At 42.5% G+C, this 21,521-nt stretch overlaps 1 protein-coding gene across 4 annotated transcripts in view; it reads right to left on the bottom strand.

Moving 5' to 3' along the window:
* Window positions 1-21,521, bottom strand: part of VPS54 (VPS54 subunit of GARP complex) — a 45,552-nt gene that overhangs the window by 1,500 nt on the left and 22,531 nt on the right. For all 4 annotated transcript variants that reach the window (XM_021555839.3, XM_085576142.1, XM_085576143.1 and 1 more), the window contains 14 exons: window positions 20,639-20,746; window positions 18,274-18,329; window positions 16,725-16,821; window positions 15,942-16,282; window positions 13,993-14,122; window positions 13,392-13,573; window positions 12,576-12,688; window positions 11,204-11,267; window positions 9,582-9,687; window positions 6,264-6,351; window positions 5,281-5,402; window positions 5,096-5,176; window positions 2,552-2,659; window positions 1,561-1,655 (listed from right to left, as the gene is read on the bottom strand). In XM_021555839.3, the coding sequence (XP_021411514.2) occupies window positions 1,561-1,655; window positions 2,552-2,659; window positions 5,096-5,176; window positions 5,281-5,402; window positions 6,264-6,351; window positions 9,582-9,687; window positions 11,204-11,267; window positions 12,576-12,688; window positions 13,392-13,573; window positions 13,993-14,122; window positions 15,942-16,282; window positions 16,725-16,821; window positions 18,274-18,329; window positions 20,639-20,746 (1,691 nt within the window). The remainder of the gene's footprint in view (window positions 1-1,560; window positions 1,656-2,551; window positions 2,660-5,095; window positions 5,177-5,280; window positions 5,403-6,263; window positions 6,352-9,581; window positions 9,688-11,203; window positions 11,268-12,575; window positions 12,689-13,391; window positions 13,574-13,992; window positions 14,123-15,941; window positions 16,283-16,724; window positions 16,822-18,273; window positions 18,330-20,638; window positions 20,747-21,521) is intronic.

The following is a 21,521-nucleotide window of genomic DNA, read 5'->3' as shown; positions in this document are numbered from 1 at the left end:
TTAATTATTGCAACATTAACTTCTGTATTCTAGAGCGTAATGATTCTAGGATTAATGTAAAAGACAAGTGACAACTGAACAGCACAACAGCTGTATTGTTTGTAACAGTTTATACAGAATTAAAATTCCTCAGATACTGTTGAAACATGCCAGGGATCATGATGCTTCTTGCTAGCAAGATGTAGGAACAGAAGCTGCATTTACATAGCACAAGAGTTAACCAGGATTCACAGGCCTGGATTTTTCACTATTATTACAGAAAACCATGTTAAAAACCTGGTGAGGGAAGACTGCTGGAACAACAGCAAGTGCCATCCAGGGTTTGATGTTCCCCTTCTCAAACAGCCCCAGCTCCCTAAGAGATGTGCCTGAAGTACAAAGCTGCTGCCACTAGACAGTCCTGGGCCAGCTGAGACCTCCTGACCCCCAGCAGGTCACCAGGAACCTGCCTCAACTCTTCTAACCAAAAGGGCTCCAGGCCACGCAGCCACAAGGACAGAACAAAACCAACAGCACAGCATGAAGAGAGCACAGCGCCGTGTTTGGGACTGGAAATCCCAGGGAAAGACACCCCAGCTCACCCAGGGGCTCTCACTTCAGGGGGGCTGCAGGGATACTCCAAGAGCGTGGTTACAAACACCTTTATAAGGCAATGGAATGCCACCTTGTGAACTCAGCACAGGTACAGAGAGCCAGTTCAGATAAACTCTTGCATAAAGTACAAGGAGGAATGCACACAAGCAGGAGAAGCAACAATAAACTGGTAAGGAACAAAACTTTCAGTCCAGTAACACTTGAGGCATTATCAACTTCCTTCTCGGACTTCTGCAGCCTAAGACAATCTTTTCTGGCACGTGGGTTGGCCCATGAGTTTCATTCACCCTTGCTACACTGCAAACACATCCCTGCCCCCAGGTCATCAGGAACAATTAAAAACTCCACTGTTTCAGAGGACAACCCATCTGACAACAGAATTCAGCCTGCAAGAGGCTTTTCCTGTGAGGTGAGCACAGCAGGCACAGCCAGGCACCCTCTCTCAGGACAGGGACCACTGACCTGTTTGGGGATGGAGTGGGCTGTGGCAGGGAAGGGGAAAAGCTCTGTGAGCATAATCTCTGTTTCAGATCTAGTTCTGCTCTAAAAACCATTCCTACAGAGCTGCCCACTGCACAGATGAAATGCTACTTTCTCCTATTTTTACTTTGCCAGCACCATGAGTCACCATCCACGTTTCAAAGCTGTTTCAGGAATCACACAATTCCTGCTAATTAAACTGTGGCTGCTGCTGTCACACAAATGGAGAGAAGGCAATCCATGAGCTGAGGACACCTACCAGCAGCTTTCCAGTCAGACAGCGTCCAGCTCCCAGGCTGTTACCAAGTGGATTGCACTGCTACTTACTGTGGAATGGCACAAGTCATGTCCTTTACTGTAAGCAAGCTCCAAATGGGATATACTGAGACATGGAGCTGTGATTCTGGAATCCTGACTTGTTGCAGAAGACACCCTCCCAGTGCCTGCTTATTTGAACAGTGAAAGAAGAGAAGAGCCCCAGCTCACCCGTTCAGAGGTCCTCCATCATTGACCACATTGAGGTGGGCCAGCTGCCTCTTCAGGTGGAGTTTGTAGCTTGCATTAATTCGTAAAAACAACATCTGGAAGAGACCACAGCAGCAGAGTAAGGAACTGTGCCCATGCTCACATCTCAGCAGAGTAAGGAACTGTGCCCATGCTCACATCTCTGCCTCCAGAGGCAAAACATTGCCAACACCCTCAGTCACTGACTTTCAGTTTTGTTTCTGTAACTCACGTCACGGTTCCTCCTCGTGCCAGTGCTGGGGTCTCACCCTCTGGCCACGCACAGCCTGCACCACCCAGGACACCCTGACTGCTCAGGTGTGTGCCACGCAGAGGACTTGTTCTTTGGAACATGAACCTTCCTCCTCTGCTGTCTGAAGTGTCTAGCAACTTGTACTAAGCCTAGAAGATAACAAATCTCTTTCCTGTGCTAGAAGGGACCATTTAATTGAATGTGAAAGAGAAATACAACTTGTATTCAATGACTGGATCAGTCCTTCCTGTACTTAAGGTTTACAACTCTGCAGCAGCAATGACTGCAGCAAAATCCTGCAAAAGCACATCTGCTGCAATTTGGGTGTGCAGTACATTTAGGGACTTCTGGAAGCCACTGATTCTGAGCAGTGTTATAGAATAATCCTCTCAGAGGGCTGCACTCAAGCAGCCCTGAAGTGTTGCCATTTGCACAGCATTTAAGCACTAATTCCTGGATTGCCATCTCTAGACATTAAAAAGCAGCTCAAAATCCTGAAATCCATTCTTTTTGTGTGCCTCATCGCTCTCCCTACACACTGGAATACTTCCTTCAGCTCAGCCCAAGCTGTCCATGTGACTGCTGCCAAGCCCTTTACCGTGTGGGTTTCACCATGACTCAAAAAAGAATTCCCCTCTCCCCAGATAAAGTCTCTCTTGTTCCCAAGGCCATGTGCATTTGCAAGCAAGCTGTGAGATGAAGCTCAAAAATAACATTCACCTGAGTTTGCTCCTCAGGAAGGAGATCATATATAGCTTCATGCATCTTTGCCATTTGCTTGCAGATATTCCTGAAGCATGCTGAAGGAACAGGGGCTTTCACTTCATACTGGAAATAAACACACAACCAGTTAACTCCTTTCTGCCACTTTAAAATGGTTTATGTAGGAGAGCTCCCAACAGCCACCTGGGGCTCTGCTTTGCTAATAACATCAGGAATCAAGATCCATTTAGCACACCACAAATTAAAAGGCTGTCTGGGCCTGATCTGATCCAGCCAGGAACTGCAGATGCAGGTCCTGTGGCAGTGAGCTGGCCCTCTCCTTCAGACTGGTACGAGCCAACAACAGACAAGCACTTCTGCCTCTGAGAAATGTGCCCCTTGTGTACTTCCCCAGAGAAAACTGCTTGTCTAGGATCATATATATCCAAATTTCTGAAGCATCAAGGGGAAGAAACCATAAAGAAATGGAAACTCCTGAAATCTCATTTATCTGCCATAAAAAAACAAATGCCCAACCACATCACATCACGATCCCACAAGAATATTGCACTAATACTTTGGAAAGCGAAGTAAAAAAAAGTCCCTTCTCCCAGTGCCTGAAATCCAAGAAACAAGACATTGGAAAACACAAGGTGCCAAGAGATTTGCTACAAAGGGAACAAAATTCTCATGTGCCCACTCTGGATAGGGAAGATCTGAACAGGATTTCAGGAACACGGGAAACCTGTCCCAGGCAGAGTGAAGCCAGCTCTGCAGTTGCAGGTGGAGGGGCCTGGGTGACAGATTGGCAGGCCACCTTTGGGACGGTGACACTTCCCCAGGGAGCAGAGTTGCACAGCTCAGGAAAGAACTGAATCATTGTAACTACATCATTTGCAAACAGATTGGAGGAGATGCCTGTTTTTATCCAGGCCTGAATTGTAAAAGAGAACAAAGCTTGTCTGAGCACAAGAGCTTTGAGAAAGTATTTACAGAAAATCTAAACCAAGACCTAATTCTGACAGATGAGGTAGGAGAAAAATAATGCTTTCTGTTCCAGGAACAACCACCCAGCCTGAGGGATAAGCATACCTCAAGACAAGGAAGTTAAGCAAGAAATTGTTTCACTTTCCCAGCACATTGTTAAACCAGAGAGAACTGGCAGGCTGCAGCAGTGGCTCTTGCATGATAACAGCCACACCTAATTCTTCACTGTCATGGGGAAAAGCAACAGCCCCGGGAAGAACCCCGAGATCTCCTGGCCATTTTTATCTGAAGCTGAGGTCCACAGCTTTTAAAACCACATGGGATCAAAAAGAACCTCACTGCTCTTCTGTCCAAACAGTCACAAGACAGCAAGTTCCAAGAGGAGCTCAGAACTTGCACTGGACTTTTTCCATTCCGGTAACAAACGAGCCTTTACTATTTGCTGAATTAATTATTTCCACTGTTCAGTAACACTATTCCTGTTGTATTTCCCTGCCAAAGACAGCTACTTTTATGTGGGACAAAACCCCCAAAAACCAGCAGACCATTTGGGTCTTTAGGGAAGAGCATAAACACATTTAAAAAAAAAAAGTAAACACAGTAGGTTGGGAAATCCCAATTTAAATGCCTTTTTTTGTTTCCCACCCTAGGTTTAGGTAGCACTACTTGACAGACCAAAGAAACAGATGAAATGAAAAAGCACAACATAAAGTAACAATGAAATAACAGCAACAGCAAGGGAGGCAGGAATGCTGCCTGTTGCAACTGCTCCACTACAGCTCTCATCAGCTTGTCCCCAGCCCGTGTTCCCATGAGCTCCTTGAAGGAAGATGTAGGCCCAGGCCAAGCAACAAAATTGGCCACTAAAAAATTAATTCACCCCTGTCATGAAACACCTTTTTTTTCCTCCAAAGCACAACACTAAGCTTTAAAAGGTCATGTACTTTATGTAACTGTGAGTCAAGGAGGTGTCTCAGCGTGCTCTGCCCTGAGGTGAGGCAGAGTAGATCCAAGACCATTCTGTAGCACTGTTTAAACACCAAAACACACCAGGAGTAGTACTGCTGCTCCAGGGCAGGAACTGCTGAGCACACACCTCCAGTCCCAGGCCTGCAGCCCAACAGATGGGCTGGTTCTTCCCCTCCAAAGCTCTTCCTCCTCAGCACTTTCCTGCTGTTTCCTCAGCTGCTGGAAATGCTGCCCTCGCCGCTGGGAAGAGCAGGAAACGGGATCTGCTGAGCCTGGCTGCTGACAAGGGCTGTCAGTGGTAGGAGAGCACTTCAGCTCCTGAACACTTGAGCATCTGTGCCAGCCACAGCACTGCTGCTCCCGCTGAAGCAGCCAATGAAACATTTCATTTTCCCAGGAGTGAAGGTGACTGACACCCAGGTGGCAAATGTGAACACAAGACACGTTCATGAGAACAGCACAGAGCTTTCCTTCTATATAGTTAAAAGAAGTTCAAACAAGTTCTGGTTAGGAAAGTTTAAGACTCCATTTGAAACATCCAGACTGTATACATGAGACCTCCAGTTGCAATTTAGAGCGTGTATAATTATTTCCATAAATCATTACCTTGGATAATAGTTTGTCAAATAAGCTATCCATTATGGCAACGAGCTTTGCTGAAATTTCAGCTATGTGGTCGTGATAATCCTGTAAGGGAAGAAAGCAGGTTTCATTTTCTAGTGGCATTCATGTTCTTCAGAGTACAGTTGAAAAGCAGAACTGTGTGTTTCAGGAAATGCCAGAAGAATTACCTTTGTGATGTGGTCAAAATGCCTGAGCATGCTGAACTGCTTTGGCTGCAGCCGAGCTTCAAAATGAGCCCTGATAATGGGAATGTAGTGTACGATGAGCTGGAGGCAACGTGAAGAAAGGGCTGTGAATCCAGGAGGAGAAATAATGGAGTTATTACACAGGAAGAGTAATTTCTGTATGGACCGTGTCACCTCTGACACAATTTCACAGGGTGGGCTTTTGCCTGTTCTAAAAGCACGGAGGTACATGTTTCTTTCCCTGGGAACCCCCACCCCAGAAGATGCCAGACTGGTACCTGGCTGCTCACACCTAGCTTTGGTAAGATGGGACAAGGGACTGATTTTACAAGAGGCTCTTTGAGTGTTTACTCGACATTTTGAGCCCTGAGCACAGGCAGACATCGGAGAGATCTCTAAACACCTGACTCATCAGCTTCTTAACCTCAGCAACCACATTCTCAAGGCAGCAGTGCTTCTGCTGCAGTGGTGTACAGAACACCCTGACCTGCCCCGAACCTGCTCCTGCTGCAGTGCCAACAGGATCCCAAGAAACAGGCTTCTCCCAACTCCAACAGGGCCTGAGCCAGGAGCAGGACCCCCAGTGGTGCCAGTGTGGTCACCACACTGGGCTGACATTCTGCAGCAAAAAACAGCTGTGGCCCACAGCCTCTCAACCTGTTCTCATCAGGCTCTCTCATTTCCCAGAAGGGAAATGCAGACTGGTAATCTGACAATTTTCTCACCCTGAAATGGGGGAACTCTAAGTTTAAATGCCTGCTTCAGTCCATCAGTCAAAGGCTCTTAATTTCAGGAGAAAGTTTAAAACTACACTCCAGGCAAGTAACTTACCACCCTCTGTGTTACGCACAGCCTCACAACTCAAACGCAGCTTATAATGAATATTTAGGGCTTATCATAACACACTTAGGTTTTTTAACAGGCAGGGGAACAAGCTTTGACATTTTAAGTACAGAAATCCATACCTAGGTTTTTTGTAGTGATTGTTTTCAAGCCAACAACTTGTAATGCACCAGCTCCAAGCACTAATTGGCAACTTCTAGAGTTGAAATACTGTGAGAAAAAGAAGGACAGTGAAAATGTATGTTGACTCTTTACCATCTACATAAACCCACAGTTTAGAAACACCATCAATAGAATTTTGCAAGATTAAATAAGTCATTATGAAGGCCAGCTCCAGAATTTCACTAGTTTTCCTCAGTAGAGTAGCCATGTAATAGTAGAGTGGAAAACATCAAGACAAAAGGTTTCTGCTCAGGCTCTTGCTGATGTTAAAGGAAACTTGAAGGCACTGAAACTCCCTCCTGCTGAGGTGACTGAATCTATGTTTGTAACACTATGAAATACTGGATTTAACAAGTGATGCACAGAAGATGAAAAGCCAATCCTGTCAAAATTCCAGGTATAGTGGACAACATGCTTAGTCTTTCCTAAGAGAAATCTTTTCTTTTCTTCCAAGAGAGAAGAAGTTATCATTACAAGCACATAGGCCAACAAAGCCTCTGGACAGTAAGAGAGTTGCTATCAGCAGGTTCTGTCTTACACTGGAATTCTGCTTCCTCACCCAGCTTGAGACACCAGACATTCCAGACTGGACCTGGGTGATGCAGGAGAAAAGCCACTGCTGTTGTCCCCAGCTCCTGCACTGGATGTAGAGCAGAAATCCAAGGGCTCATATTTGAACAGATCTGTCTGATGAGGCAAAACTTAGAGAGACCTGCCCCTTTCTCATACACCTGAAGATGCAGGAGAAATTGTGACAAGGCTGCCCTGCAGCTTGTGCCTGCAACATAGAGAACTGCCCTCACAAAAATATTTTTGAGGCAGAGGCATGATTGTGCTTTCACAGGACTTTCTTCACAGTAACACACCAACAAACCCAAAATTTCAACTCTCCTTGTGTAAAAAGTGGAAATCATTTTCTTGCTGTTGCCTCGTGTCAGTCACAAAATGCAGGTGTAGACTTCAAAGTACAATCACTGAGCCAAAATTCAGGAGATTTTTTTTTTGGTGAAGATTTTGGGGGTTTATCCTGGAATTTTTGGGGACTTTTCCTGGATTTTTAAAAAAGATTTTCGCTCAAATATTGTATGCTATTCCTGGATTTATCCCAGAATTTTGGAGGGATTTTTCCAGGGATTTCTCCAAGAATTTTTAAAAGGCTTTTTCCTCAAATCTTACATGTTTTTCCTGGAATTTTTGGGAGATTTTCCCTGCACGCATCTCCCACAGCCTAAGCTCCTGTGAGGTATTTAGTGTTAACTGTGAGACAAACCACCAAAAGCTTGGTCTGTGCAGGGTGCTGGCCACACCTTCTGTCCCCTGCCTTTTGTGGCAGTGACAATTCCCAGCTGGCCTGGTGCAGAGAGAGAGGGAGGGAGCCTGGAACAGAGCAACACCTCCTCCTTGTGCCTGCTGGGAGGAAAGCATTCCTCCACTCCTCTCTTGTCTGCAGCACCTGAACAACCCCAGGAATCACAGCCACGTGTGCCTCCCACAGCACTGAGCTGCTGGAGAACCCAGAGGAGGATCTGGAGCACAAGTCAGCAGCTGAGGGAGCCAGGGGTGCTCAGCCTGGAGAAAAGGAGGCTCAGGGGGACCTTTTGGCTCCCTACAACTCCCTGACAGGAGGGTGCAGCCAGGTAGGGCTCAGTCTCTACTTCCACAAGCAACAGGGTAACAGGAAACAGCTCAAGCTGCGCCAGGGTTTGGATATTTGGGATAATCCCTTCACTGAAAGGGTTGTCAGACACTGGAACAGCCTGCCCTGGAGATGTGGCCCTGGGGACGTGGTTTAGTGGTGGCCTTGGCAGTGTTGGGTAAACGACTGGACTTGACTGATCTTAGAGGTCTTTTCTAATCTAAAGAATTCCATGATTTCTCCTATACACAGGTGTCATTTCACTGAGGCTGCAGCCCCAGCTCAGAACTGCCTGGAATTTCATTACCTGGGAATGCTTTCCATTTTCCATTACCACAAGTCTAGCTCTTGCTACTCTCAAAGTTTCCTGGCTCTGACAGCTGTCAAACAAAACGTACAGTGCCAGGACACCTGGAGTGGCTCTATTTTGTTCAAAGTTTAATAAACAAGCTTTCCTTTTTTCTAGCTATTCTTGACATCTCTTCAATTAATGACACCTTGCTGACAGATTAAAAATACAGCAATTAAACTGCACATGATACTTGAATACCAAGAAATAAACCACAAATGACAGTGCAAGAATGTGATAAGGTGAAGGAAGTAACACAGATATGCAAATCTGGCCAAGTTTGACACATCTGCTCCTATTCTACCTGTGAAAAGGTGCTGCAATTCCTGAGGGAAGCACCAGCTGGAGAAGGAGACTTGAATAGAGGCAGACTCAAACAGACTGATTTGCCCTGGATAGTGCTTTTAAAAGGGAAAATTTGTGGATGAATCTGAATGACAACTGCAGGGAGCATTCTTCCTGCATCTGGTTATTCAACAACCAATAGGACAAATATTTAAAGGTCCATCTCCTAGAGTTTCTCCTCCCCTGCCCCCCACTTTATGTAAAATATCCTGTTGGAGATTGAATCTGTTTATCTTCCATTGATTATGCTCATATTTAGAACTCAAATACCTGATATGACCCTTGTGGGCAAAGATACAAGTGAAAACCTTGACATAAATTAGCTGCTAGGTTTTGCAGCCTGTATAGACACATATATGAATGTGTGTGTATGTATATATATATATATATATGATGGCTTTAAGGGGCATTAATGTGCTCCTTTTATTACTGATTATTTATATTACCTTGCAGTGTCTGGGCTTTACCAGCTTTCCTCTTCTCCAGTGAGAAATAAATGACCAAGAGGTCCTGGTGTTTCATCACCTTTACATTTTACAACAGAACCTTCATCCCATACTATTTTTCATGCTTCTACTGACTATATCTCTACTAATTTGTAAAAACTTGTTTCCTTCCTCAATACAGATATATATTTTTGTGGCATCTGGAATCAAATTGCTTTTTTTTTCAGCAGCATTAATCCCACACCCAGCCTGAAGGACAGGCAGCTCTGTCAAATACTACTAGATAGGATTTCCAATATTCCAGGTGAACAGCCAGAGTTAATTCCCACAACAAATTGCATTTTTAATGCCTTTGGCTTGAAAGCTTTCCTTATGGCACAGTGGCAATCCCAATGATTCTAGGCAGTTTTTACAATTTATATGAAATCACAGAAATACTATTATTGAGAGGAAGACATGTTCTCTGCACCCTGCCTGGCCCTGGGCACATTTGGAGCCATACCTTGAGTAAATCCGACAGGCGGGTCAGCATGTCAGTGGTGATGGAAGGAATGTTATCCACACACTGGCAGTACTCCAGGATTATTCTTATTAGCAGCAATACTGTCCTGAAAGAGAGGAAACAGCCAAATATGGCATCTCAGTGCACAAAAGAAGCTGAAAAATCAAACACAGGCCAGTCATGTTGATAGAAAGCTACCCAATGCTGGAGATCACAGCACTGAATAAACCCACTAACTGATGTGGAGCAGAAGTGAAACATAAAAGGAGATTTAGAGATATAGAGATAGTTACAACCAATACCCATTCCACAGGGTGGTGTGTGGAAGAAGCATTTTATATGAAAGAAAATCTCTGAAAAATACATAATAAATGCTAAGGAGTAACAGAGAAGGCAGCTGTGAAGAAACAGCACCAAATATTCAAAGATGCTCAACACCTGCAATTTCTCCTGAAGTCAGCAGGCACTGGAGAATTTGGGAGCTACTGGATGGAATTAAGAAGGCTCCACATAGAGCAAGCATGCTCCTTAGAATTCAAATACAAAGAAGGCAGGAAAACTGACACAAGATCAAATGTTCAGAGTAGATATTTTAACATTTCAAAAAGTTAAAACTCTTTCTTCTTTAAGGCAGTAGAGTGCAAAAAGATGATGACAGGTCAACTGAAAATAAACACCTGGAAAATGTTTTGTGAACATGAGGCATTTGTGATGAATCCATTTTATATGATTAGATGCAATGAAACTGGATGCAGAAGTGTGTAGGAATGAAACAAATATTTGCACTGTGAAGCTCTCACTTGCTTCACAGAGCTAAATATAACAAGGTTTAAGTGAGCAGAGGTATATTATCAAACACATCATAGATTAAGCAAATTTTATCCTTTAGAGCAATGCTCCTACTCGACCTGAAATGCTCTTCAGCAGTGATATCATCTGCCTGGCACAGAAGTTCTCAGCCATCAGAATCTGTTTCCAACTGAACAATGACACATCATCATGAAGCAACTCATAAAATGACAGCTAGTCTAAGACATCCTGTACATCACACCTTTTAAGTTTGGTGCAAATTGATGTTAGAACTCTGGGGAGTGAGATCTTTTACTCCCTCTCCAAAAACACTCTCATGCATAATTAATACTTAAGCCTCACAGTCTCTGGAAACACAGCATGCTTTTAAATGAAAGAAGTAAGTGAGTATGATACATTTTAAAATGTCTCTGATATAACCAGCTTTAAAAAAAAACACTTTCCAATTCAAATCAGCCAGGATACTGGAAATAGCATGTGCAGCTTCTGAGATAGCCCATATCTTATTCTGAATAAGATAAGCAGCCATTCAGTAGTGGACTCAGGTATTTTGGTGCTGTCCAGCCTGGAGAGAAGAAGGCTCTGAGGAGACCTTACAGTAGAACCTAGCCACTCAAAGGAACAATGGCATCTTAATGTAGCAAAGAGCTTGGAGTGTTTTGTAAGTGTTTGAAACCAAAGGGAAACTAGTCTGTGAAAGGAGAGGCATTTTTAATTTAAATAAGATTGCTAAAGCTGTTGACATTCATCACAGTTCTACTATAAAGTTCTTGCCAACTAACCCAGTGCTAAAAGAAAAGAGAGCATCTTACCCAACTGTTGCATATTTTTGTCCTTCAACAATAAGGAATTCAGCTGGCTTTCTTTCTTCAGTAGCTAGATATTTTAGTAAGACAGGAAAAAGAGTGAGTTGAACTAAAAACAACTGCAAAAAATGCTGTTTATAAAAATACAGTGTTCACTTGCTAAGGTTTGAAAAAACCCACAATTTTTGAAGCAAGCACTTCTCTCTATTACAGTATTTATTAAATAGCTGATCACCCATCAAAATTTTTATGACCCACAAAGTTACTTCACTATCTGCTATGATTTTAGATTAAAAAAAAAAAATCTCATAGACCCACAGACATTATGGACTTAAAAACTCCAAATACAACAGGTTACAAATGGAAGACAGGCAGAAAAAGCCATTAGGTTTTCTACTATACATTCTCAAGCGATTTGCTGTGTATATTAATATTTTAGCTTCGAATCACTTTTACCTCAGGCTTCATAACAGAAGCTCTTACTGATGCAGTTTTTCATGCTAAATTATCTGCTTGAAGGAGGCTGCAGGAGGCTATTTTACAAGCAATGGCTGACAAACATATTTTGGTGTCATGTTCCATAACTGGAGTGATTATTGCTTTAATACACTGTTATCTGCTATGTTCCTTCTGGGAGATAAGGGTTTCTCCACCATGACATCACTGAATTTTCTTCTTTCCAATCTCTTGCCATTTTTCTCCCCCTCTCTGCATGCTTTCTTCCTCTTCTGGTTATTCACTTCCCCCCCGCATCACTGCAATATTGGATAAGTATCCCCACGAGGTAAGAACACACTAATCATTCCCACTGTGTACACAGGGATGTGGGGGAGAAGGAGGAAAAAGTGACTTCTCTGAGGTCAAATGAGGTTTCTGTGGCAAGGTAAATAATTGAATGAATGTGAGTTTTCCCTTCCATGGGCAGCCACATGGCATGCTGCTTTTCATTTGAACTGGCAGATGAAGCAGGGGGAAGGAGCAGGATTTGCTTCACACAAGGAGGGCTGAGTACATGCACGTGCTCCTCAGTCCCCTGCACCTCCTCAGTGGTAACTTGTGGGAAAAGACTGAATTTGTGCAGAGGCTGCAAGCCTCTACACTGGGAATATTTGTATAAAAAGGCAGCTCACTGTGCTAACACTTCTGGATGTTTCTAAAAAATAAACAGATCATCTCTCAGACAAGGCATTTCAACATCAGTAACAGAAAAAAAAAAAAAGAAAAAGATAAGAGAACAGCTATCAACTTTCTTCTCATCCCTACAAAGGACAGCGAGCAGAAACAGATCCAGTGTGTGATCAGAGTATGTCCATCAACATTCAACAGCAGAATTTTCAGATAATACATTCATTTCACAGCAGGACTGCAAGACACACACCTGTTGGTTTTTTTTCAGGGAGAGAAATTCTGCCATCTGACACCGAATCAACAAGGTCCTGGAACTCGGCAGGAACCTCAGCTTGCTTCCAGCGCTCATTGTCCAAAAGCAAGCTGGTTACAAGCACAAAAGAGAGGAGGGTGAGAAAGAAATACCTTGTCTTGCCTGTAATGCTGATAAACAACTTTAACAAAAACCACTGGCTCAAGATGTTATGTCAGTCATCTTCATGAGAAGGAGGAGCCCGACAATTGTCAGCAGCAACACAGAACAACACTGTGTTGGTCTAGAGATCTCACAATTTGTCCAGTCAATCTGTCATAGGGGACCAAAAACTACATCAGGCAATGAAGGTCTTTGTAAGATCACTGCCGATGAAGTAATGTATAAATACTGGAATTTTAACAGCTTTTGATGGATGAGAGCTAACAGACTTGACGGATGTTACAGGCCAGGCTGTTTCTCTCAGAGGTTTGGGTTTGTTTTTTTTTTTAGAAAACAGCTGAAAGTGAATTATTCTTAAACCCCTGAAACAGAGCAATCCTGCTCTTCAAAGCTAGTTTTGTGTACTTTCTGTAGCCATTACTGTAGTTATTTAGGTAACTGTAGAAAAATCCAGTTTGAAGAAATCAAGTTATGAAAACAGTAGAAGTCTAAACCAACTGGAAATTATTGGGGTTTAATACAGTTTTTCACCCCCTGCTTTTAAGTATAACAATCTTACTGATGTTCTAGGCAACAAAAGATTGTGTTTGGCTGGATATGATACATAAAATTATTCATGGAAGAACACAAAGATTGTCTACCCAGAGGTACCTTAGTTTTGTCTTTCTCTCCTCATGAAACCTATTCACAAATCTATTGGCTTGACTCTGAAGAGCTCCTCTCAAGGACATGCTTTTCCTGCCACAGATCTGCTCAGTATCCAAGATAAAGCCTTCCATCAAGCGAGAAAGAGTAACGAACTCGCTGGAATTCAGCTTCTCTAGGAAGCCGTCCTGCATGCAAAGAAAACCAGTGTAAGGAGACATACCACCACAAAAGTCCAGAGACATGCAGAAATAACTAGTCAGCATGTCTGAGGGCTACTACAGTTTCAAGAGGCACATTATTTAACCCTACATGTGACAGACAGAGTAGACTGCAGTGCCACAGACATATATTCTCTGCATGAAGCATCAAAGACAGCAAATCAGAATATTAAAAAGAGAAAGAAATAGGCAGAAGAAGCCAACACTGCCTTGCAATGATTTATTTTAACATTGGTGTGCTCTGAGCATTACCATGCAGAGCCTGTGGCAGCAGGAACAGCTCCTGCACTCCCACTGCAGATGCTGCTTCAGAGCCCTCTGAAAGCAGTAACCTGGAAGCAAATGCTCACCAAGCACCAGCACCAGTTCTGAGACAAGCTCCTCACCTTTGCTCTTGCCATGAGGAACTTGACTGAACGATCGTGGCAGATGTCAGAGGCGTTATAAAGTAACTCTTGGATATTGTTTGCCAGCCTGACCAGCTCCAGGTCAGTCAGCTTCATGTCCTCGCCGATCCTACAAATGGCAGAAGCAGTTGGCTGAGCATCAGCTTATGGAGAAAAGTGTTTTTGCACACAGAAGGAAAAAGCCTTGCAGCAACTGTCAAATGCAGTCAGTTAATCACCCAAATTACTTTATACACATGGGATTTTCTAAGCTGCTGTCAAGGTCCTGTCAGCCCCTTGTAGTAAAGAAAATGTGTAACAGCACAACCTTTCCTTTTGTTTTTTTTTTTTTGATTATGCATTCTAATTGCTATTAATGGTCTAAGAGTAAACATGATATAGCCATTACTGATAAAATAAATGTAATTAACAATTTACTGAGTTAAAATTTACCCAGCTCCTGTGAGACTTCAGCATCACAAGCATATGACAAATACAGCAGCATTTTTCTTCCTATGCAAGTGTAAGACCTAAAATAGATACTCTGCACTTCCCACAGCTTTAATCCACAGGCTGTCTTTCTATTACCTCTTTAGACCACAGGCTCCTAAGGTGGTTGGTGCTTTTTAAAAGACATTGTATGACTTGTCTACTGTTCTGAGACCAGCAGTTAGCACAGCTCTGCTGTTCATGGTTCATGCCATTAGTGAAGATCACAATCTTCTGGGCCAGCCCAAGGAGTGACAGCACAACAGAACTCAGGATGCTACAGAGCAGCAACTGGACAAACATTGTTCTGTGTATTTTTACTAGCCTTCTCCAAACACAGAGCAAAGTTGCAAACAAAACCAGAAGAGTGATGAAGTGAATTTATTTTCTAACAAAGTTATGCAACCAGCCTCAGAAACAACTTTACTCCTCAGAAGCTCTAGCTGGATGGTGTATTTTTAGCCAACTTGGCAAAGTGCTCCAGACTAGTTTGGATCCAACCCGCTTCCCTTTCCTTGCTCTTCCATGTAACCCTGGACTCCTCTTCACATTTCATTTTTCCTCCAGCACACGACAGATGTTCAGACATACAAAGGCCTGTATTTTATGCACAGCCTATTTACTTTAAATCTATCTCCTTCAGCCAGCATTGTCATTTGGTGGGGAAGGCCACTACCAAAACTAACAGCTGCTTCAACACACAGTACAGATACTCAAGGACCAAGCAGCAAGAGCAGACCATTTGCTGTCTTACCTCTCTCAGCAGGGTAACAAGTGGTATTTCAGTTTTGCTTCATATAACTCTGTATCCAGACATGCTGGCTTTTGAAGTGGTTCATGCCTGAGTCCCACACACATTATGCCTGGTTCTTGTCAAAAGAGAGCTCTGACTTGCAGACACAAGTAAGGGGTGCATAAAAGGATTCCAGAAGGTTGGAACTCTGGAGACTAGAGCACCTTAGAGCAGCACTGCCTATGTAACCAAAGCACTGAGATAGATTTATTTATCTATTTATGCAAGTCAAATAGCTGACAACAAACAGATGATTTTTCTCTAGAATTTATCAAGGTACATTCTGTAAAGCCATCTTAAACAAATGAAAAAAAAAAAAAAAAAAAAAAGCCAGGAAAAATAACCATAGGAAACATGAACAGGGAACAGAAATCTTTCAGGGACTCGCATCTCTCCTGCTCTCTACACAAGTGACCTCCCAAAAAAACTAATGGAGAAGGGGCTTTTTTTTCTGGAAGAAGTGACATAAATCAGTCCCAGTACCACTACATATGGAGGTGGAAAAAAGGCAAATAGCACACCATGATGGCAGTACCTAGGGGGAGAGCCACTACCCTTCACCTACCTAAAAAGCACATTCCTCCAAAGTCACTTTTGTACCGTGTGACCAGAACAAACCGCCTGCACCTCACCCCTTGCTCCGGAGGCAGGCAGGGAGTTCACTCACATCATCTCCACTCCTCCTGGAGTGGCAGAGGAGGAGGTGTGCTCCTTGCTGGAGGAGGAGTCGGTGGTGCCCTCGGGCTCGGAGACGGAGTCGCTGCTGCAGGGCTCGCTGCTGGGGGAGGCGTTCCTTTGGGAGTCGGCGGCTCCGGCCGGCAGCTCCGCCTCGCCGAAGGCGTCGCTGATGAACATCCCCTCGTGGGTCAGGTAGGCCACCTCGCTGTCCACCATGCTCTCCTTAGCAGAGTTCTTCTGTAACGTGTCCTCCAGGTCTCTGCTTTCTCTGGTTTTTTGGTTCTTGTCTAGAACCAAGAAAACCACGCTACGGATAGTATTTAACGTTGCCTAGAATGAAATATAACTTTTATTACAAAAATACACCCCCAAAACCCAGGGCCACAAGCTTGTGCTAGAAAGAGATTTTCTGTGTTGTGTAATTAGTACCTAGAGTCAGACCCGTTTGTCTGATGGCAACCAATGTCTGGTGTTTCTGAGACAGGTGAAAGAAACCTCATTTGGAGCAATCTAACACGTACAAAAGTCCTGTACTAATCCCTAGCAGCTTAGAATAGAAGTAATAGATCAAAAGAGGTATTATCTCTTTGTCACTGCTCTCTTTGTTAGCACTAAACCATTTTTGCCCTGGATGCCGATATTCACATCTCCTTTCAATCAGAAGTTTGAACTCTATAAGCAAAACCAATATCTTAAGACTTCAAATGGAAAAGCAACTTCATTCCCTTTCATGCCTGAACTGTATGAAGTTCTTTGCAGATGAATGTCTTACCTTTACCCTCTTGAGGAAGATAGTGAATTTTGAAAAAATATTCTTCAGTAAATCAAACCACTGAGGAAAATTCATCATCCTCATCTGGTCTGCAAGCCTAAAAAAAGAGCAGTATTCAGCAAACAGCAATTGTTTGCTGGCCATGATGCCTACTGGCATATAAAGGAAAAGAAAACATGCTTTAAATGGAATTGCAAATGTAAGGAAAACTGTGTAGACTTTTACCTGGCAAATGACAGACACCACCTAAACAACAGTCATGATCAACACAATGCAAGTGGAGAGGGGAAGGAGAGATATAGGATTAGGTCATATCAATGAAAGCTTCCCATTTACCCTTTAGTTCTTTCCTGGGCACAATGTTCCCTTTCCTAGGATAAGTATGTGTTACCAACAAGGGACAGGGTTAATAACATTCTCACAAACCACGTGGGAGGAACAAAACATTACAAAAAAACCTACATGAAAATACTTTTCAAGTGTTTAAAAGCTGTGTTATTCAGCCCATTTAAAGGCTCCATTTGCAAGGCATTGCAATGAGACCACTTCTGCTATTAAAGTACAAGTCAGCAGTTTGTGGCAAAAGGGCAGAAAAATCATTGACAGAACAAAAATTAAATCCTCTAATATACAGTTAGGATCCAAGAGCAAAAGACTAAAACACTGGAGAATGGTGACCAAATATCCAATGTGTAAAAATGACCCTGTGCCCAGTCATTTCCAAATCTGGGTATGAAATCCATGCAGGTTTTGCAACTCACTTCGCTTTATCAGCTGCACTATTTTTATTATCTTGGGGTAACACTTTGCTGAGTCAAGTGAATCATAAAGCCACAGAAAAAACAGAAGCTGTCAGGGGCCCTGGAGCTGGGGCCTCTGGAGCTGCCTTGGCCAAGCCCTGCTCAAGGCAGGTCCAACTACACTGGGTTGCCCTGGGCCAGTCAAAGCCTGAGCATGTCCCAGAACACAGATTCCACAACTCCTCTGGGCTTGTGTTCCAGTGTTTGACCAGCCTTCTGAGGAACAGGTTCTCCCTATGATTCAACTGGCACTTCTCATCTTCCACTGGCTCCATCTCCATCTCTGCTCTGGCATTTGCCTTTGCTGGGCGTGGTGAGGTTCCTGATGGACCCTTTCTAGGGCTGACATTGCCTGGTCTCCTGTCTGGATAGCTCCTGTTCTTGATTATGGGGGAGGAACTTAAACTCATGACATCTTTTAATACCAAGTCCCAGATTATGGCAACAGGGAACACTTTCAAGTGGAGATGTATTCAAGAGATATATGTTTCATGTAGTGAGATTCACAGAATTTTAGTATTTATTTCAAAGGTAAATTTAAGGTAACATTAGAATCTGAATGAGAAGTAAAACAATATCCACCCAGAGGTGGACAAAAACATAGTCTGAAGATTGCTAGAGAAGCATAATCCTTAATTATAGGGAAATTTAAGCAAAAATTAGAACAGTAGATGTACCTATCATAAAAATCACACTATCCCCATCCACCACCACCACAAAAAAACCAAAAAATCTGGGTGCATACTTACTTAACAACCACTTCTGTGTCTATTTCTTCTATCTGTGATACCGTACTAACCACACACTGTCAAATTTTAAGGAGGAAAAAAAAACAAAAACAAAATAAGATTTTAGCTTCTTTCTAACCACTGCTGAGTTTCATAACAACCACATTAATCCTCAAGTTAAATAAAGTAAAATAAGAAAAGAAAGACATACTTGCATCACTTAACAACTTGTTTCTCTAAAAACACACAAAAAAACCCCAAAAAAACATCAAAACCCTCCCAAAAAATCTAAAAGAAACCCCCCTAAGCAACTGGTGCATACAAAACTGGCCAGCTTCTTCAGGTCTCCAGTACAATCAATTTTCATTCCAAACACATCTACAGCTCTACTGCCATTTCATTAATCTCTTTTCCCATTACTTGTAAGCCCAAGGTACAAATCAACTCCCCTCAGACTGAAAAAGGGCTTTTCTCCCAAAAGCCGGTCAATAAACTGAACAAATGAGTAGCAGAGTGTGAACTCATCTTGCCTTTAAGCAGGTTTGGACAATCCCAATGGTGTCTGAGGGCTGCCATCTCAAGCTACGTGGGCTTTACCTGTGTTCTGAATAATGGTGGTCAGTACAGAAGCTTCTGAAGAAGAACAGAACTATGCAGTGTGCTCAGTGCTTACAAACCTCTCTTCTTACACTTGCTTGGCAACAAAAACCTACCAAAATTCGCTGACCAGAAGAGCCCAACAATGCATTTGGAGAGGAAGCACATTTGAGGTGTGGCAAGAAAAGAGTTTCCTTTATTAAGGAAAAGTACCCCAAGAGTTGAGACAACAGGTCACCATACAAAAGCATTGCACAAACCACACAGGAATTACACAAATCCTGCCTATTCTCCTTATTGAACAGAAATTTACACTGGAATTTGGTTAATTGTTGTCTACGATTAAGCAGAAGGGAAACCTGAAAAACTCAACTTACATTTTCCCAGCAGGATGGGGAAAGCATTTTGAGACTCAGAATGAGCAGAAAAACAGGGAGTGCTACCTGTCAAACATGTATCTGTATGATCAAACAAAGAATCTGAAGGGAAAAAAAAGTCTCCTTATGACTGCTGATGCAGGCAAGTGAAAAGCCAGTGGAGACCACCAGACAGATGAACAGCTTTATCCTGGTGTCATTCATTAATTCCTTTTTTTTTTATTTACCAGCAATATGGGCCTATTCACCTTGTACAACCAGACCAACAGAACCATGGGGCTGAAATGTGAAAAGGATTGGAACAGCCAAGTCTGGCTTAAAACAAAAACCTTCAAATAACAGTATTAAAAAACCAAATCCAAACTTCTAAAAATTAGGTTCCCAACCCAGTTCACAGTGCAGCTGTGAGCTGCAGATTATCCTATGAGGAGATGCCCAGCTCAGCACCTATCTCCCAGCCTTTGAGATACAAATCAGAGGGAGTTCATAGCACATCAGAGTATAACTCTTTAAATAATCACCTATCTCTAGGGGAAAAAAAAATTCTTACACAATATTCTCACATATGTGGGCAAACAAACAAGATGAGTAAAACCACACACACTCCCAAGTTCAGCCTAAGATCTGTTTGCAAACAAAAGTCATCATGTCTCTATCCAAATTAGCCAATGTATTTCCTCCAAAGCAAGAATCTGAATATTGCTCAAACATTGATTTTAGCTGATTTTATCAATAAGGTTTTCTGGCTTGAAAGATACTCTGCCCTAAATGGCAAAGCACCACACCAATGCAGAAAAGAATTTGGGGCTTAATTTAAGTTTGTTTTACAGGTAAGCACTTCTACCTTCTCTATTACTTCACCTTGCTCTCTCAGAAATAGGCAAGAATATTTTCCAACCTTTTTTCATGTGCCTATGCTAGATCTGTGTTAACATTAAGGCAAGAAATATTTTTTGCACCATTTGCAGGGAATTCATTTGTTTAAACTGGCAAGTTCTTTGATTCTCCTTTATGTGTTTACCCCGAGAACTCGAGGGTTTCGCCTTACAGGTGTTGGGAGGGAGAGGTTGTTAGTGTGGTTTTGGAGTGTTTGTTTTGTTGTGGGTTTTTAATGAAATGTAGTGCTATGACACAACTCTACTATTTCAGAGAGCCACGTGTTAAGAAAAGGGAAATTCACAAGAATGTTAATTTTACACAGAAAACAGGGAGCTTATGTTACCTACACCTTCCAAAAGTTATTCTGTAAAGACCTCTGTGCTTCAGAGAACCCTTAAGTGCCTGCAAACTCAGCTGCTCTGAGAGACCATCAGCCACCAAAAAACTTCATCAGAGCTGTTCTTAATGACTAAAAAATTATTTGCAACGGGTAGAGGAAAGCTTGTCAGGTACATTAGAAATGTCTGTCTTACCTGTTTAATTATATTCTTTGCAGTATTAATCATTTCATCTCCATATATTTCATAAAAATTTAGCTTCCTTTGTTTTAGAAGTCCAAATACTAAAGATACAAGTCTCTCCTATCAAGAAAAGAGAAAATTAAAAAAAAACACATATGAAAAATATCAAGGTGAAGACGAGAAACAATTTTAAGAAATTGCATAGCAGTAAGAAAGTTCATGTATCAAGCACACAGTGAACAGCATTTAGGTCAATCTAATTCCTCCAGATTAATGCCAAACTTTGCCTACACAAAAAAGTTCCCTGTGGCAATACCAACTGAGTCTCCCACCCCCTTTCCTGCCAATTCCTCAACTGGGCTCATTCACAAGTGCTCAAACCTGTGGATATTTCTAACCATGAGTGAGTTTCCTGATCCTGAGCAAGAGTGACACTAAGCACAGCCTGAGAGGCTGGCACCAGAGGGCAAGGAACCACAGGGCAGAAAGGGGAGCACTGCAGTGCTGCTGCCAACCACTGCATTTCATGAACTGCATTAACAAGGCTGAACAGGTCACAGGCTCTAGCAATTAATAAAGAGCCCTACAGGCAAAATCCAGAAAAATATCTTCTGGGCTAGAAAGCATCCACAATAGCTTAATCTGTGTATGTTTATGATCTTCAGAGGAATGAAAAAAAATATATATACTGTGAATGAAGCATGCATTCAGAGCAAGCATATGCTTGGTATAAACACCCATAAAAGCATTGGGAAACAGAATGAGAACAATATTTAAATAACAGCTTTCATAGCAAAACTTAAATTTTAACAACCAAGTTGATCAGAGTCCATGTTCTTTTACACTTAGATGCTTAGGTTCATAAAGTGAACTCATTGTACATTTAATCACAGAA

This window comes from Lonchura striata, chromosome 3, assembly GCF_050655825.1.
Source record: "Lonchura striata isolate lonStrDom1 chromosome 3, ASM5065582v1, whole genome shotgun sequence".
Classification (NCBI taxonomy): domain Eukaryota; kingdom Metazoa; phylum Chordata; class Aves; order Passeriformes; family Estrildidae; genus Lonchura; species Lonchura striata.
Note: the sequence above shows the minus strand (reverse complement) of the source record. Positions and strands in the feature narration are given on the sequence as shown.